At 39.2% G+C, this 17,527-nt stretch overlaps 1 protein-coding gene across 15 annotated transcripts in view; it reads left to right on the top strand.

Annotated features, from left to right (window-relative positions):
- LOC129731420 (uncharacterized) overlaps positions 1 to 17,527 on the top strand; it is a 195,682-nt gene that overhangs the window by 8,051 nt on the left and 170,104 nt on the right. For 14 of the 15 annotated variants that reach the window (XR_008729018.1, XR_008729016.1, XR_008729017.1 and 11 more), the window contains exon 3: positions 339 to 858. Coding sequence is in view for 9 of the 15 variants with exons in the window: in XM_055691400.1 (XP_055547375.1) it covers positions 339 to 858 (520 nt within the window). In the remaining 6 variants the exon portion in view is untranslated. Of the gene's footprint in view, positions 1 to 338; positions 859 to 14,715; positions 15,599 to 17,527 lie in introns of those variants that run through there. The other variant, XM_055691408.1, reaches the window with a different exon arrangement.

The raw sequence follows: 17,527 nt of genomic DNA, 5'->3' as shown, positions 1-17,527 counted from the left end.
TGTTTTTTCATTCAAACCCGTCCTTAGTTTAATCAGATATATCGAAACAATCGATTTCCTTTATAAATAACTTACTATAGCCAAAACCGGTGCTTTGTTGCTCCGATTTTATTCGCATGAATACCAGGAAAGTCATTAAACCAGCAATAATGCTAATAATAGGTCATTAATCGACCGATTAAATAAGCGTGCTCGAGTCTTAGATTCAAGAATTTATGAGGCGTGAAACCGAGTATTGCATAGATAATCTACGGAATGACTTCGTTACAACTATATACATCTCACAGTCACCGCATTCGAGAAGAATAATGGCATATGTTTTCTGTTCTCATCTGCAGAGCCCGGCCCCAGTATGTATGTTCTACTTCGCGCATCCATTTGGAATCTCTTCTCCGGCGGGGGCATCCTCACCCGGTAAGGTTGTGCCACCGAGGGTTTCCAATTTGGAACCCTCACGGAAACCTGTTCCCCTACCGGCTCCCAAGTACGACCGGCAACCGTCGAAAACGGATATCGTTCGTCAAAGGCCCGAATCTCGTGACGAACCGAAGAAAACCGGTCCGCATGGTGTTGCTTTGCGTCGGGGCGAAAAGTCGACACCGAAACCAATCAGGCCGGAAAATCGAACGAAATCGAAAAAGATAAAAACCGGTGGCGGCACTAGTGGGCAGACGGGGACGGCCGAAGTCAAGTCGCAGGCAGCTATCCTTACGGTGAAACCGTACGCCAAGTCAAAAAGGCGCCAGAATGCGATTGAACTAGAGTCCAGACAGATCCCGCTGACAAAGTGGCCAAGTACGATCTGGAATCGGGACTTTCTCATCCCACTTCTGCTGCAGGTTCTGGCTAAACAGCATGGTAAGTTTACCTCTTTGGAAAATGTTGATCAATTTATATTATTACTCTTGTTTTGATAATGAAACAATATTTATGACTGTTATTCACAACGGAAAGAAGAAAACAAAAAACAAACATCACCTTGTGTGTTGTTTATCGGACGCTCACGCTCTTCAGCATTTAAGGGGGAGCACTCGCGGGAGCATTTTCTCCGAGTTACTAATGGCAGACATTGGTAAACAGAGAAAAAAATACAGCACCGAATTTGGGTACACTCTCGCAACGTTCCACTTTGGGTTATGATTCGTTTTTTTTTTCTTAATTTTTTTTCACGAATATCCGAATCACTAACTTTGATCTAAACAGTTTCGAACTAGTTTATCCTTTCCGTTACTTTATGCGGCCTACGGTTCAGATTGTGCTAAATACATAATTCTATTAGCGTTGATTGCAAAGCTGTAAGTCGTGCCGGTTATGCGGTCGTCCCCACAATCAGCTTGTCCGATATTTTGTGTGCGTCATAATCAATAAAAAGCCTAGTGCGGATTCAGCTCTATCTTTCCGAGAAGAATGGATCAGTTTGGAGAAAGCGCCATTTCGGCCATTTAGTTATAATACGGATGATGGTTGTAATAGTAGTTAACATATTTTGAAAATTTAACTAGTTACTTTTAGAAATAAAATTAGTCAGATTAACATTACAAACGAATGAGAAATTTGACGAAAATCGACTACTTACAGATTAGGAATGGAAATTTAGAACATAACAGAACTACTTACATATTCGGTAATTGATAAAAAACTTTTTTCAATGTCATGTCTCTGATTGTTTGAAAAAAAAAAAAAAAACTTTTTATGGTATTTACGAATGAGAGATTTTTCACCATTTTTTGTTTTGTTCGAATAGTGTATTTCTACTGGAAACAAACAAATGATCAAATATTTCACAGGTGTTGGAGCCATTTTTATCAAATGGTTATTTTTTTGCAGAGCGTATTTGCTTTTGTGGGAGAAAGCTTTGAAAAAAAGGATCCTAAAATCTGTGATCTTTACTGAAATTTTGTGTATCATCGTCTTGTAGAAAGAAAACTCATTTAGGACTTGATGTGTATTAGATTGCGGTCTTTTCGGAGGCCGGGCGTCGATTCAGATCACTACGGTAAGATTCGAACCCGGTTGTCCAACGTATTTAAATCAAGATCGAATAAGAAGATACTTCTGAACATTCGGAGGCTGTCAGAAGAGGCAGCTGCTGTAGAGTACACTCGGAACACTATCATCGCGTCCTCGTTAAGGCGGATAACTGCACAATACGAGGAGCTTCTATAGAGTACATGAACGCTCCGGATGGCGACCGAATACTGCTGTATCGGTCAGAACCCCGCCACTTCGACATCGTTGCGCTCCAGGAGCTTTGTCGGAAAGAAGGGAAGGTACGGAGGATTTGTGGCCGCAACAGCTCGAAGCGGTACTACCCCCGGAGGAGAGGCTTGGCACATTACCTCTCGCGGACGGCCGGTTCAGCATTCGCACAGCTATCGGGGAGACCGCAACGGTGACACTAGAAGACTGGTATGACGGAGAGTGCAAGGCAGCGGTGAACAAGAAGAACCGGACCTGGGCGATATACATGGGCAGTTCGACAATGAAGAACAAGGCCAATTACAAACGGGCACGGAACGACATGACCAAGATTTTCAGACGAAAGAAGCACCAGCAAGAGGATTGTGAAGATGAGAAGCTAGAGCAACTGTACAGTACCAGTGATACGCGGAAGCTCTATGAAAGGGTAAACCAGTCTCGCAGAGGCTATGTGCCGCAAGCCGACATGTGCAGCGACGCGGATGGGAACCTTCTCACGGATGTCAGCGGTCGACAGGTTGAAGGAGTACTTCGATTGACACCTGAATGGCGATCAGTAAAAAAAAGCGGGGCAGGAACTGACCTGGGAGCACCAGCAGCAGAAGACCGAGTACTAGCCCTCGATGTTCATGAAGTTCTTTGTGAGATCGGGAAGCTGAATAACAACAAAACTGCTGGCAAAGACGGACTACCGAGCGAGCTCTCTAAACATGGAAGAGAGGCTAGAACGCTGTAATGGGTCATTTCCTGGATTTGGGTGGAGAAAAAACTGCCAGACGAGTTGATGGAGGGAGTCGTCTGGCCCATCTACAAGAAGGGCGACGAGCTGGAGTACCGCAACTATCGTGGTATTTCGCTTTTCAATGCCGCCTACAAAGTACTCACAGATCCTTTTACGTCGGCTATCACCTTTGACTAGTAGGGTTCGTGGGCCAGTACCAAGCAGGCTTCATGGGAGCCCGTGTCACCACGGACCAGATCTTCTCAATTCGACAGATCTTACAGAAATGTCGCGAGTACAACGTACCCTCACATCACATCTTCATCAACTTCACGGCGGCCTATGATACAGTCTATCGAGAACAGCTATGGCAGATCGCGCACGACCACGAATTTCCGGATAAACTGACTCGATTGATCAAGGCCACCATGGCGCAAGTGATGTGCTACGTGCGTGTTTCAAGGATACTATCGAGCTCCTTTAAATCACGACAAGGTAATGGATTTTTCTGTTTGCTGTTAAACATCGCCCTTGAAGGTGTGAACCGAAGAGCAGGCATCAACACGAGGGGCACGATTTTCACTCTGCTCAGCTTCTGAGCTTCGCGGATGATTTTGACATCATAACACCTAAATTTGCGACTGAAAGCCGAAGCCGGACGAATCGGCAGGGAATAAATGCATCGAAAACTAAATCCATGCGATCGAGGGGCTCCAAGTAAAATGACATCAGCCTTCCAACTTAAGCCTCTGTAGACGGCGATGAGCTTGAGGTGGTCGACGTGCTCGTGTATTTGGGGTCACTGGTGACCACCGACAATAACATAAGCAATAAGATTCAAAGACGCATCCAGGCTGGAAATCGTGCCTACTTTTCACTTCGGAAGACACAGATTGAATCGAGTGCGACGGGGGATCGAGACAACAACGTTTCTCGCGGAAGATTTTAACGCTCTTGGAATTTTCGAACGGAAGGTGCTGTGGACTATCTTCGGTGGAGTACAGACGGACGATGGAGGATGGCGACGGCGCATGAACCATGAGCTGCACGCGCTGCTTGGAGAGAACTCCATTGCACACCTGGCTTAGGGTTGTGGTGGGCCGGCACCAGAAATACAGGGGCCCAGCGTGCACGATGGTTCAACCAGATCGAAGGAGACTTGCTGGTGATGAGACGCCTGGGGAACTGGCGAAACACAGCCCAAAACCGAGCAACACGTCTTTCGTCTGATTGGTAAAGGTAAGCTTTCTCTCGTGAATCATAATAACCTGACATCCGCTCAGATTTGTGTTGGAGGATGTCAGGCTGTGAAGGCTGTCATTAGCTACATCTTGGAAGAATCAAAAGACATAAGGAGATGAAATAACGTATGCGTTAAGAAATGGACTTTTTTCGGATGGTGATAAAAAAATAACTAAGACAGATATTTGAGTTTGGTTAATCACCCATGAAAAGTAATCATGTTAGCTTCCTCGCAAAATATTTTACGTCCTCGGTGCGGCCTTCCGGCTTTAACCGGAACATTCGCCATGGCGGACGAAAACATGCGTGTAGGCATGCTTTGCCTTTCTCCTAGAAAGGTATAGCAATCACTGAAAAAAACTGAAGGTATAAAAGTGCTCCAAAGGGCTAAATGTCGTATATCACTCGACTCAGTTCGACGAGCTGAGCATTTTCTGTATGTGTGTGTGTGTGTGTATGTGTGTGTGTGTGTTACGCTCTCCCAATCTTACTCGATTTTCTCAGAGATGGCTGGACCGATTCCAATGAAATTAATTGCAAATGAAAGGTCTATTTGCCCCATAAGACTCTATTGAATTTTATTGTAATCGGATTTTTAGTTTAGAGGTTATGTATCAAAATGTAAAAATCACGAAACATCAATATCAAACAAAATTAATTTCAAATGAACGGGCTACCTAAAAACCCTTAACTTTTGAATTTCATTAAGATTGGACATGTGGTTCAAAAGTTATGGAAAGAAACGTGTTCTGGAGACTATTTAATCTCACTCATGTTTTTCAGAGATGGCTGAACCGATTTTCATAAAATCGGTGTTAAATGGAAGGTCTAGTTGCCCCATAAGACCCTATTGATTTTTTTTTTGCAATCGGACTATTACTTTGCCTGTTATGTTAAAAATGTGAAATCCAGCTATGAAAAGTAAAATATTCACAGACTACATAAACTCACTTACTTTTCTCTGAGATGGCTGAACCGATTATCACTAAATTGGTGTCAAATGAGAGGTCCAGCTGCTCCATAACACCCTATTGAATTTAACTGTAGTCGGACTGTAACTTCGTCTGTAATGTATCGAAATGTGAAAATCACGAAACTTCACTATCTCAGAAACTACACAACCGATTTGAACAATATTGATATCAGTTAAACGGCCTAGTTAAGGGTTAACCGATGAATTATGATTGAACAAGTGGTTTCATAATTCGACTGCTCTATACGTTCCCATTTCATTCGATTATAATCGAACTTATGCAACCGTTATGTATTAAATTGTTAACACCACGAGTCTATTATCTCAAAGATTACACGACTTATTTAACATAACTAGCGTCATACGAACGAGTTATCTCTTAAACTTACAAAGAACAAACTTCATAACAACTTGATATGTGGTTTAAAAGGTATGGAAAGAACAGATTATTCAAAGACTATTTAAAACTATATCTGCTTTGATCAATATACGTGGCCACAACATAATTTAAATGTGGTTTCGTACTATATGAACGTTCCCGGTATCGCTCGTGATGAAACTGTTCGAAATTAAAAGTCATTTCTTTTATTTCGCTATTTCTCAAGAACTAAAATTACGTCAAATTTCATATTTTATACTTCAATCACAACATCAATATTTTAGAACCCAAAGAGTGAATATACTTTTATTGGATTGAAGCGTCCATGTAAATCTTTTTTTACAAATAATAAGTTTGAATGAGAAAGGCTGGGTCTGACCGCTAGGTGGATTAATTTAGGTTTTTAATTCTTTTGTCGTTTAATTTATCAATTGTTCCTAAGTTTTCGCGATAAAATTGTTGAAGTAGATCTTACACTTCAGGCTTGGCCAGAAATCCTCGATGGGACGCAACTTGGGGACGTTGGGCGAGTCCGCTAACTTGGGCACCTCATCGATATTCAGCAGCTCCATCTCCTCCAACGATCGCTGTGAGTAGTGAGCCGATGCCAGATCCGGCCAAAACAACGCGTTTTCGGCCGTTCGGTATTTCTTGATGAACGACGCAACTTCCGGCAGGAGCTTCGTACTATAAATTTCTCCGTTCACGACCAGTCTTTGACATCCCTTTCTCACTGATTGTCAGCAACAGCAGCACCTTCTTGTGGAACTTGGTGTGTGAAATAAACTTCAGCTCGGTGCTCACTTCCTTCGTGGGAAGGTAAAATACGAAGTGCTCTGCCAGCCGTTGCTATCTAGGGTGAGACAGGTCCCGTCGTCCATCACCTCCGCCACGTCGTGATTTGCCGGGGAAATCGACTTGATCAGCTTATTCAGCCGCTGTCGCTGCGTTATTGCCTGCAGCTCCGAGACTAGTGGACGGGACTGCAGCTTCCTGACATGTATGTCCATGTTCACCAGGTACTTTTTCATTGTTTGGTCGGTTGCACCGACCTCCCGGCCAAGCGTACGCAGCGATGTAGCTACTTTTCCCTCGGTCGTCCTCTCCAGCATTTTTTGGAGCTTCTTGTCTTTCTATCAATACTCTGATTGCTGTCCAATAGTGCCAAGATGTTGTATATACCGAAACGGGCGTATCCAGTGTCCACGTACTGCCACACGATGTTCTTTTTAGACGCGACGGGGTACCGTTCATTGAACGCGCACACTTCTGAACGGAGTAGCTTCACTATTTTTCGCCATCACGGTTAGAGTTCGACTGACAGAGCTGTCAAATTTTTTCTGTTGACTCATGGGTTAACACTTGCGTACCCGACCCCTCCCCAGCCGAAAAATGAAAATTCTTTTACCTGTAATCTCGCAAGATCTTAAACGATTCTGATCGAACCTTTTTCAAAAGATCACAAATTTATCATAGCTTTTGGAACAGTATGGGACATTACGAGACTTACCGTTGTCCCGATTTTATCGAGGGGAACTGTGAGGTAAGTACCCCTCCAGGGACACAGGCTAGATTATAAACGGTAGTAAAACCTTGCTTGCGTCATATCAAACTTTAGGTTTTTGCAAAAGAACACTATTAACGATATTTGGCGAATTCAAAATTTTGAAGATGTGAGTGGAGTTCGATTAAAATCTAACAACCAGGTGACATGAACGCACAAAATACTGAAAAGATCATACCGTGACTGCGGGTAACTCCGCGCAGCACATATTTCCGCGCACTCATCTCAAAAACTGTTTTTAAACAGTAAATTTAACTTAAACATAACTAATTTCTGTACTATCATAGCAAGCTTTGCTGTGTACAACGTAAAACACACAAATTAGTTGTGTTTTAGGGAAATTTACTGTTGAAAAATAGTTTTTTAAGATGAGTGCGCAGAAAAATATGCTGCACGGAATTACTCGCAGTCACGGTACATGTAAGAGGAATGAATTCAAAAAATGTGGTGACGAATAGAAACGGGATAAAACTGGAACAATTAAAAAAAAAAAAAAACTGGAAATATTCAATCTTTAACCGCGTCGCTGGCGTTCCACGAAATACTGGATATCCAGGAAAAACTGGAGGGTTGGCAATGCTGGCTGTCGGGTTGTGTGGGGGGCAGGGGAGAGCTGTGCAATACAATGAGAGCTGAAATAGTTTAAAATTTACTGTCACGGAAAGACAGACCTTTTTAGAAGGCTGGTCATTACCCTCCTCTATTCCGCATATAAAATTATCTCTCGAATTCTGCCATTTGCAGGAAGCCTTTGATGGTGAACAACAACGAGCCCTTTGAGACAGATCCTCGGCAAGTTTCAAAGACACAACTGGCATACATCTTTTTATAGACTTTAAGGAGACGTACGACTCAGTGAAACGCAACGAGTTGTGGCAGATTATGCTTGAATATGGATTTGCAACAAAACTGATCATGCTTAGTCATGCGACTCTTGTCAGTTTTACATTAAATATGTGTCAGGACCGCGGATAAAATTTCCGATGCGTTTGTGACGTAGGATGGTTTGAAGCAAGGAGACAATCTTTCGAACTTGCTGTTGCACACGTTGGATATGTGCTGTTTATGAGAATGCCAGAGCAGCGGGTGTAAGGGGCGACTTGAGATGAGCATTGAAAGACCGAGTCTCTGTCCCCATAAAAATGCCTTACAATTGTGATTCATCCACAATGAAAACAATTGTGATTCTTTCACAAATTTGAAACTGAATTCTCAAAAATAGCAATTTTTGCTTTATTCAGAGTTTTAATCGTGAAAAAATAATGTTCTTCAGCACTTTTAAGACATATTACAAGATGGCAGATGATTACACAGTGTAACAAAAATTAACTTTTTCTTCTGCCTTGGCTTCTATACGTGTTTTTTCATGAATTTGGACGCTAAAATAAATTTTCCCGAGTTTAAACACATTTCATCTTAAGGGGTAACAGTTGCGCCATTTAGAATTTTTAAGAAATCGGAAATTTTCGATGTATTTTCGACGCCATTTTGTTTTAAAGCCAAATATCAAAATTCTAAGAGTTTGACCACATGATAACATAGTCAAATTATGTCTCATATTAAGTAAAAAAGTCTCAGGAATCGATTGGTAGGTGTCTGATCCACATAAAATATCAGCAACAAGTCAATTTTGCCTCAATTTCCTTACAATACTAAAACAGGTTTATCTCGGCGTTAGATTAGCTTATTTGAAATCTGTTCAATGTAATATCAAGCGTTTAAGAGATACAATAACAATTCAAAGGTACAATAACAATCAGTATTGTAAGGGAATTGGGGCAAAATTGACTTGTTGCTAACATTCTACGTGGATCAAACACCTTGTTTGACTACCGCTTTTAGATACTAGCACAGTACCATAAATTGTCATACATACTCGATATTATTTCGCTTTGTGAAATATACTAAAACCACACCAAAACCGTTTTCGTAATGTCACCTTTTTGAGCTCGGTTTTTGTTCGATTTAAGATCTGTTTTTTTAAAAATGGATAAGATAAGTTAATTTGTGAACAAACTCTTAGAATTTTGATATTTTGCCTTAAAACAAAATGGCGTCGAAAAAACTTCGGAAATTTCCGATTTCTCAAAAATTCAAAATGGCGGCACTATTGTCCCTTAAGGTGAAATGTTTTCAAACTTGGGGGAATTAGTTTTTGCGTCAAAATACATGAAAATCATACATAGAAGCCAAGGCAAAAAAATTGTTGCACTGTGTTATTATATTTCGTGCTTATTTGTATGTCCTTCTCCGAGCCTCGCCGCCTCCGGCCAATATTATCATCAAATAATAAATAATTAAATAAATAAATAAATAAATAATGAGTAAAAAAAAAAATAAATAAATAAATTTATCTCTCAGCTGGTCTTGAGGTATGATGCTGGCCTAACAAGCCAGTTGTCGTAGGTTCGAGTCTCGGCTCGGGAGAGACTATTGGTGTCAGTAGGATCGTAGTGCTAGCCCTGCAGTTGTCCTGTACACTGAGGGGTTGGCTGCGAAGTCTGTGGAAAAAAAAAGAAGGTTCGAATCGGAATGTAGCACCAAGGCTTTGCTTTTGGTATTTATCGAAATTTTTTAGAATTCAACGTAAAGGAAGGGTTAGTGGGGAGCCTGAGAATAAGCCCATGCTTGAGTCCTTCGACATCGTATGACCCGGATTGCTTTTCGAAGCCCCCTCTGCTTCCCTCCTCAGGAATGCTCTTGCTTAACACATACAAAATTTATTTATTTTTTTCTGGATTTCTGTGAAATTTTTGACGTGATTGGTCAAATTTTTAAGTTTACGTTCTGTCGCTAATCGGAATAGTGAAAAAAGTAATCAGCGGATCGTTCTAAAAAAGCATTTTCTATTCAAAGTTTATTTATTTTGAAGTCGCACTTGAAAAACATTGAAAAAAATATCGTGAAAAATCGATTTATTATTGCATGCTTTTTATTTTTTTTTATTTTTCCGGTGATTGTTTTTTTGCTTCGTTTTCTTAAATATGAACTTTCAAGGCAATTATAAAGAAAGTTGTATGTTTTATGGTACAAACCACGCACACGTCTGCCTAACCTTAGCAGCATCTTTATTGTTGGTTTAAAACGCATTCAAATAGTAGAGTTTGATATACTTATGATATATACTACACAAACCAAACACACTTGTGCGTGGCCTCAACAACATTATTATTGTTTGTTGGTTCAGTACGGTTCCATTTTTGAGTTTTTTCAAAGTAAACCATACAGATTTGTGCGTGGCCCCAACAGCCTTCCTATGATATGTGAGCTTAAATCGAGCATTAATTTAAATACCAAGCTACGTCCTTACAATCGCCGGGGAAAGGGTGAGCGATGTTAGTTCAGCGACTGTGACAGGATGACAGGATTCAGGGTGTTATATTAGTAGGAATGCAAATATCTTCCAGATGGTCTCGAGGTACGATGCTGGCCTAACAAGCCAGTCGCCGTAAGTTCGATTCTCGACTCGGGAAAGACTGTAGCCTCGCAATCGTCCTGTACACTAAAGAGTCGGCTGCGAAGTCTGTGTATAAATAAACAGAAGGTCAAGTTCCGAATCGGAATGTAGCACCATGGCTTTGCTTCGCTTTTTTGCTAATATGCAAAGGATCACAAAACTTTGTATCGACGATAATCCGGACACCTTCAAATCAGTGTAACTCTTGCAATATTCAAGCTATGAGCGACTCATTTCGCCCAAACCCAGCTGGGGGTTCATATTTTCGCCTACTTTTAATGATTTGTTTTGACATTTCGCACAGCCGTACCGCTAATCCTCATTTCTTTATACGTGAACTCGCAAAAAAGCTTAATAAACTCAAAACCTCAGTCCACGATGTGTTCAAAATGATTTCTGAATGTTCGAGTGTCGAAAGGTAACCTAGATGTGGCGAAAATATTGGTCGTGCGGATAGTTGTATGGACAGCAAGGTGAAGAAGATTTTGGAGAGGAATCCGAACCTTTCTATACGAACTGTGGCTCGAAAAGTAGGAATGTCACAAGGATCCTCAGGAAGCTTTCCGGTTTGAAGTCTTACAAAGTCAAGAAAGTCGCCAACCAACGTTGAGCAGATTTTGACGGGCAAAACGAGTGCTCTAAAATTGTGCTCCAAATTTGCGTTGTAATAGACGATATGTCGCGAAAAACTACAAACAACATCCAGGATTGGCATATTACTTGTAACCCGAATCCAGTAGACGAAAGGAAATATATATGTTATCTTTAAAATTTGTAAGAGCAATAAGTGTCTTGTCTGATTACTCGCTGTGTTCCGTTTTTGTTAACGTTTATTGTTTTAGTTATTTCTAAGTGAGATCAAAAACAATTTATCGCAATTTGATTTCATCAACTCGAAAACGATTTCCCATGGAACTACATAATATGAGCCAATTTCTAATTTTTGACATATGCTTTCATAGTAATTCTGTTATATTATATGCTTTCTCAAAATTTTATTGCATTTCTTTTAACGAGTAAAGTTGGCATTTTTTTTTAACCAGTAATAGAAAAAACTACGAGACTTGAAAACTTTACATTTTTATTACCATCAAAACTATACCAAGCTTTTAAGTCGAAAAACGATGAAATATAGACGTTGCCACTGTATTCTAATTGTTCAAAACACATGTTCAATCACAGTTGATTTTTGAAAAGTATTATTTTGTTTCTTACACGTTTTTTATTTTCGTCTCATTGCTGTTGGAAAGCAACATTGGTTTTACCTAAGCCTTGCCTTATTTACTTGACGGATAGGCGTAATATTTCAACAGATTCTCGAAATGTACTGAGAGAGTTCCAATTCGCTATATTTAGTTTCAAATGAAAACATGTCGCATTGTTCATTATTTTATTTGGCAAAATTTATGTCGTTTTTACGCCCAATTTGGTGCACATCTTAATACATCACACACAAGATTGACCGCAGAACAGCGACAAAGATCAAACAGTGAAACTGTGATGGGTGGCGGCTAGAGTTGCCAATGAAATTTTCGATTTAACTGGAAAAAGGCTGAAAAAAAAACTGGAAAAAACTGGATTCCAAATAAATTCAAAAAAGCAAAAAAATGATTGTGAGAGTGCTTTTCTGTTTTGGGGACTGAATCCAGTGTAAGTTTTTTATACAGCAACTAAAGAGAACTCTTCGCAAAAAATTACTCTTTTTAATCAGAACTATTTTGTTTCGGGCTTACATTTTGTTAAAATTATAGACTGAAAAAATTCCTCTAACAGCAGCAAAATTTAAAAATCACGCAATCGATCTGTGAGTTTAAATTTCAATTATTTGTGACTTCGCTAGCTTTTGGTATCTAATTCTTCGAACAATTTCTCAACTACTACTTAAATAAAAAAAAATTTTCATGGTCTTGTAAATTCTATTTGTTTGGTTTTATCTCAACCATGTCATGCAGTCTTTAATTTGACCGTTTTTTGTGCGAGAAGATAGAATACTGAAAATAGTGTTAAGAATTGACACAATAAATTATCAATCTAGAAAATTTACGTTTTAACCCTCTAGTGCCCAAGTTAATTTCTAAACGGGCTTCGGTAAAATCACTATGAATCATTATAAACACTTTTTAAGTACATATTGAAGCTTTTCAAAACTTCGACTGAAGCCCGCCAAATGGCGGTATTGGGCACTAAAGGGTTAGGAATATTTCCGAAAATCAATCGGAGCTTCAGTGAATGAAAAACTGGATAAAACTGGCAAATATCTGAAAAAACTGGAAGATTTTGAGAATAAACTGTTTGACTGGATCACTTGAAAAATACTACAAGGTATACAGCCCTAGGGTTGTTTGAAATGGTGACGTGGGACTAAACACTGTAATTAGGGGATTTTTTGTTACAAAATATACAGAGTCTGCAGACAGAATCAATGTGTTTATTTTCAGCCTCCCCTGGAAATCAATTTTAGGAATATATTCAACAACACTCGAAGAAAGATCATATAGAAAGATTATATTTGGCGATATTATGCCTTTAGTATTTTTTTTTGTGCAAAAAAATATGTATTTAACAAGGCACAAGCATATCGTGCTTGTTGAAGAAGCACCAAGAATTTCTCATAATGCGTCAAAGTCAGAATTATCTCTATATCCTCAAAAACCAAATCCAATAATGCTTACGTTATCATAATGAATGGTTTTGTCTTATTTAACTCTAACTAAATCAAATCTATAGTATGGATCTTACTTTCAAAATAATATGGAAGCCCTTACAAAGGTTCATCAATTGGAAAACATAAGAAAATATTTTGAACAAAATTCCTAACAAGTTCCAGCAAAAAATCGTAGAAATCCACAATTACATTTTTATTTTTTGCTTGATGATTGTTTCATTTGCCTGCAACTACATTCGCTGTATTACGAAGACAGGAAATATACGTTTATTATGGTTAAGCTTAGAATAATAATATATCATCTAACAATTTTGAAATGTAAAAAGAGATTCTTTACGAATCATACTAAATCAACTAAAAAATCACAAGCATTCGCAGGTTCTTACTCTTCTATAAATGTATATATTTAGGAATTTACTCTTTCGATACTATCCGGTCACGATTATTTAGTTAATATCGAAGATAAAATTAAATAAATATCCGTTGCAAAAATTTACAATTCTTTCTTCAATCACCATTAACAGCAGCATTGTAGTTTTTCCTCAATTGCATACGAATAGAAATGTACGAACAAAAGTGTACCACTGCAATACGAATAGTACTGCTGCAGTACGAATATAAGAGTACCACTGCAATCATAGACGACGAGAGACCTGCGGATCTATACTCCACTGGTACTGTTGCTTTTACTGGCATGTTTTCTTCCAAGACATCAGTTTTTATTAGGTTCTACAGTACCTAACACGCAGGTTTAGAGATTGTTCAAGGATGGGTATTGTTTCAAAGTTTAAGGAAAACTTTTACCTTCGAGACATCATATTAGTCTAAGCTCATGGAAGCAAAAATAAATTGACCTATTGGGACGGGGAGACTCTGTCAATTTTTATTTCGAAATTGATACAGGGAATATCACAGGGAACGGATGGTGTCCATTCACGTCGTCTGTGCTAGGAATGCTCGCATGTAATTGGTTCATTATTCGCGTAAATTTGTTATTGAAATTATTATCAATTTTACCGCTTAGCAATGAAAGTAGAGTGATAATTAACACATTACAAAACTGTTATACATTTTATCTATCCAACAACATATTGGTTATTGTTATCCATCATGTGGTTATGCTGTTATTAGCGTTTGAAATCTGACGCAACATTTGCCCGTTTCATTTCCAGTTTTACAGAATGCATCCCAGTATAGTAAACAAAGACGTGTCCCACGTCAAAACTGGAGGAATCCAGTTTAAATCGGAACATTGGCAACCCTGGTGGCGGCCCTTCGCCTCCTGCTGCGCTCGCATGCGGACGGGAGGAAAATTAGAAACCACGACGCCAGACCCAACAGCTGTTTACTGAGAAACCGGCTCTGTTCCACGTGTTGCAGGCCAACAACACCGCACAGAGCAACTCACTCTCGCTATTCAGCAGAACTCGATCTCTCCTGGTTTGCACTTCGACAGCAAGGCAACATACCATATCCACCAGAAAGAGAGGACGACCGCGTTTGGGGTTAGTAGACAATCCTACCTTCATCGCAGCGTCGACTGAATTTCGCCTAGAAGGGCTAGAACGCAGAGGCGAGCGATTTCATAGAGAATCACTACCACAGTTGGCATTCAACTACTAACCGGTGCGGAAGCGTTTCCTTGGGAGCGTTCTTTGATCATCGCTTGAGGTGGGAAAATAGTAACCAACGCCAGTGGGACGCGTCAGCGTTTGCTCTGGGAAGGCCAAAGTCTTGGCTCGGCCGGAGTGATATTTTTGGATACGATGGAAAAGTGCTAGACGATGCGTTTAGTGTTGCATTCAGGACGTGAAAGTAAAGTGAGTCATGCTCGAAGCAGTGCTCGGAATGCGATTTATTATGGGACGCGGTTGTCCTAGCCTATGAATCCGTTAGTACTTTTGGGAAAACATCGTTCGTGGAAGTCGTTTAATAAATGTGTACATTTGTTGTCTGATTCAGAAGCGAATAAGACAAAGTTTTTGCCAATCGGTTCGATGGCACGCGAAGGACCAAAACAAAAGTGAAACTATTTCGTTGTTGTTGTTGTTATGCTGAAAAGTGCGCGACCGTCAAAACACTTCTACGTCGCACAAATCAATCAAAGCGAGCAGAAAAATTGCTGTTTTGGGGTTTTCGAATGAGGCATTTGGTGTGTAACGTGCTTGAAAACTAGTGCGATTGGCGAAGAGCCGCATGCAATCTTGCGAAACAATTAGATTAATTGAAACCAGGCGTATCGCGTAACTCACGATCATCGTCGTTGGTACTGTATTGCTGAACCGTAACCGCACCGGAGATGTCATGTCAAGTTAGCACATGTTGAAGGCTGCTTCTGCTATTACTGTGGACAGCTGAATCATGCTGTTTCGGAATTGTTCCATGTAGAGAAAGACAGGTACGTTTGTTTCTAAAGCTAGCAGTGGAATTGTTTTTGACTTCAGTTCCAGACCATTTGTTTGGGTTAAGTATAAATAATATATTACCTGTTCTACCTTCTTCGCACCAACGAAAGGCTCCCTAATCTTCTGGGGGAATAAAAGTTGTTAGACTAAGTGGCAGTTCAAATTTAACTTAATGTGATTTATAAGCGAACGAAACGTTTGTTTTTGGGGGAAACTTTTATGTGCGCGGTACTAGTGCTTGAAATATTTTATGATTGTATTTTCTAACTTGCAAAAAAAACAAAAAACAAATATGTTTCGTTTTTCATACGTGTGTTTACTTTATTTAAAAGTTTGGCTAAAAATTCGCAAGCTTTTGAAATATTTAATTTTTTTTTGTAAACTCCAGATACTTTATTCAAGATACATTTTATGTATAGATACTGTACCGTACGGATGTGTACAGAAATTTTCTAACATAACAACAAAAAGTTAGAAGCTTGAAATCCATTTAACAACGATTGATCCATTAGGTAGTGCGCAGATTGACTATAACTGATCATCAAAACAATTTTCAAACGTCATCAAACTTTTCTATCTGAAGCTTTACAAAATAATTGAATGTTGTATTGTTACAGGTTTTAGTTTACTTGTAAAGAGTTGGGGTGAATATGCATCAAATAGGGCATCATTTATTTTTACTCTGTGTAATAAAATCCTTCCTCCTTCGAGTTTAATTTTTTTTTCATTGGAACATTTCAAAAATTGAATCTCTAGTATCTAAGCAACTTTTGAACTACAATATAATTAGCATTAAGCGTGAAAGTTTCAGAAAACATCACGGCGATCCTCATTGCACTCCAATAAAATAAAATAATATCATTCGTTAGCATTATGCGAATGGAACCGCAACTTAACGTGAACAAATTGGTTTTATTCGATTCTTTTTGGAAGCCCTTGGGGCGAAACTGAATGAAAAATTAATTTAATACTCACTGAGGAAAGGTAGAATCATATCGTACCTCAAAAAGCCACCAATAAAGCCTAAATTGGAACGGTTTACTTCATTCTACTGAATTATTGTTTAATTTTTTAACCTACCCCATCTTGGCAAGAATCTCTATATGGTCTGAGATTTAATTATTATTAATTAGTTAATTCACGTTATATTATTGCAGAAAGTAATATTAAGAGGTGACCGTCATGCTTGAAATTCTTCCATTGCATGGTTGATTCCCTGGATTTTTTTTTGTGAAAAATCAAGCAATGGATTTCTGCTAACTCAGAATCGATAAATCGGTTGGGTGGATCTTAAAAATAAAATCGTTGCAGATGTTGTTGGAGAACACGAAAATACATTAAAGTTTTTTTTTTTCGAAAGATATTTTGACTTCGATTAATCGGTAATTCATTTTGGAATACCGTATTTTGATAACCGTATAACGGGTATTATATTATCTCACAGACGATCTCGAGGTACGATGCTGGCCTAACAAGCCAGTCGTCGTAGGTTCGAGTCTCGGCTCGGGAGAAACTGTTAGTGTCAGTAGGATCGTAGCGCTAGCCCCGCAATTGTCCTGTACACTAAACAGTTGGCTGCGAAGTCTGTGTATAACAAACAGAAGGTCAAATTCCGAATTGGAATGTAGCACCAAGGCTTTATAACGGGTATTTTTTTTAGTTAATATTATATGAATATATTCCCCAAATTATGGAGAAGTAGAGCTACGTCAAGCTACGTTAGTTAACCATTTTAATCGACCATATTTTATTTGGATAAAAGTTTGCACGGATGTTCCTATTAATTGTAATTTGGGGAGGCAATGACTACTGTACATTTTATTTATTGACCCAAAAAAGGACCTCTGCAAAATCTCAGCTCAATCTGACAGGATTTAGGAGTGCTTCAAAGCGCTCAAGGTTTTAATTTTTTGGCCCTCGAA

The sequence above is a fragment of the Wyeomyia smithii genome, chromosome 3 (assembly GCF_029784165.1).
Source record: "Wyeomyia smithii strain HCP4-BCI-WySm-NY-G18 chromosome 3, ASM2978416v1, whole genome shotgun sequence".
In the NCBI taxonomy this organism is placed as follows: Eukaryota; Metazoa; Arthropoda; class Insecta; order Diptera; family Culicidae; genus Wyeomyia; species Wyeomyia smithii.
The sequence above is the reverse complement of the archived record's forward strand: the minus strand, read 5'-3'. Positions and strand labels throughout refer to the sequence as shown.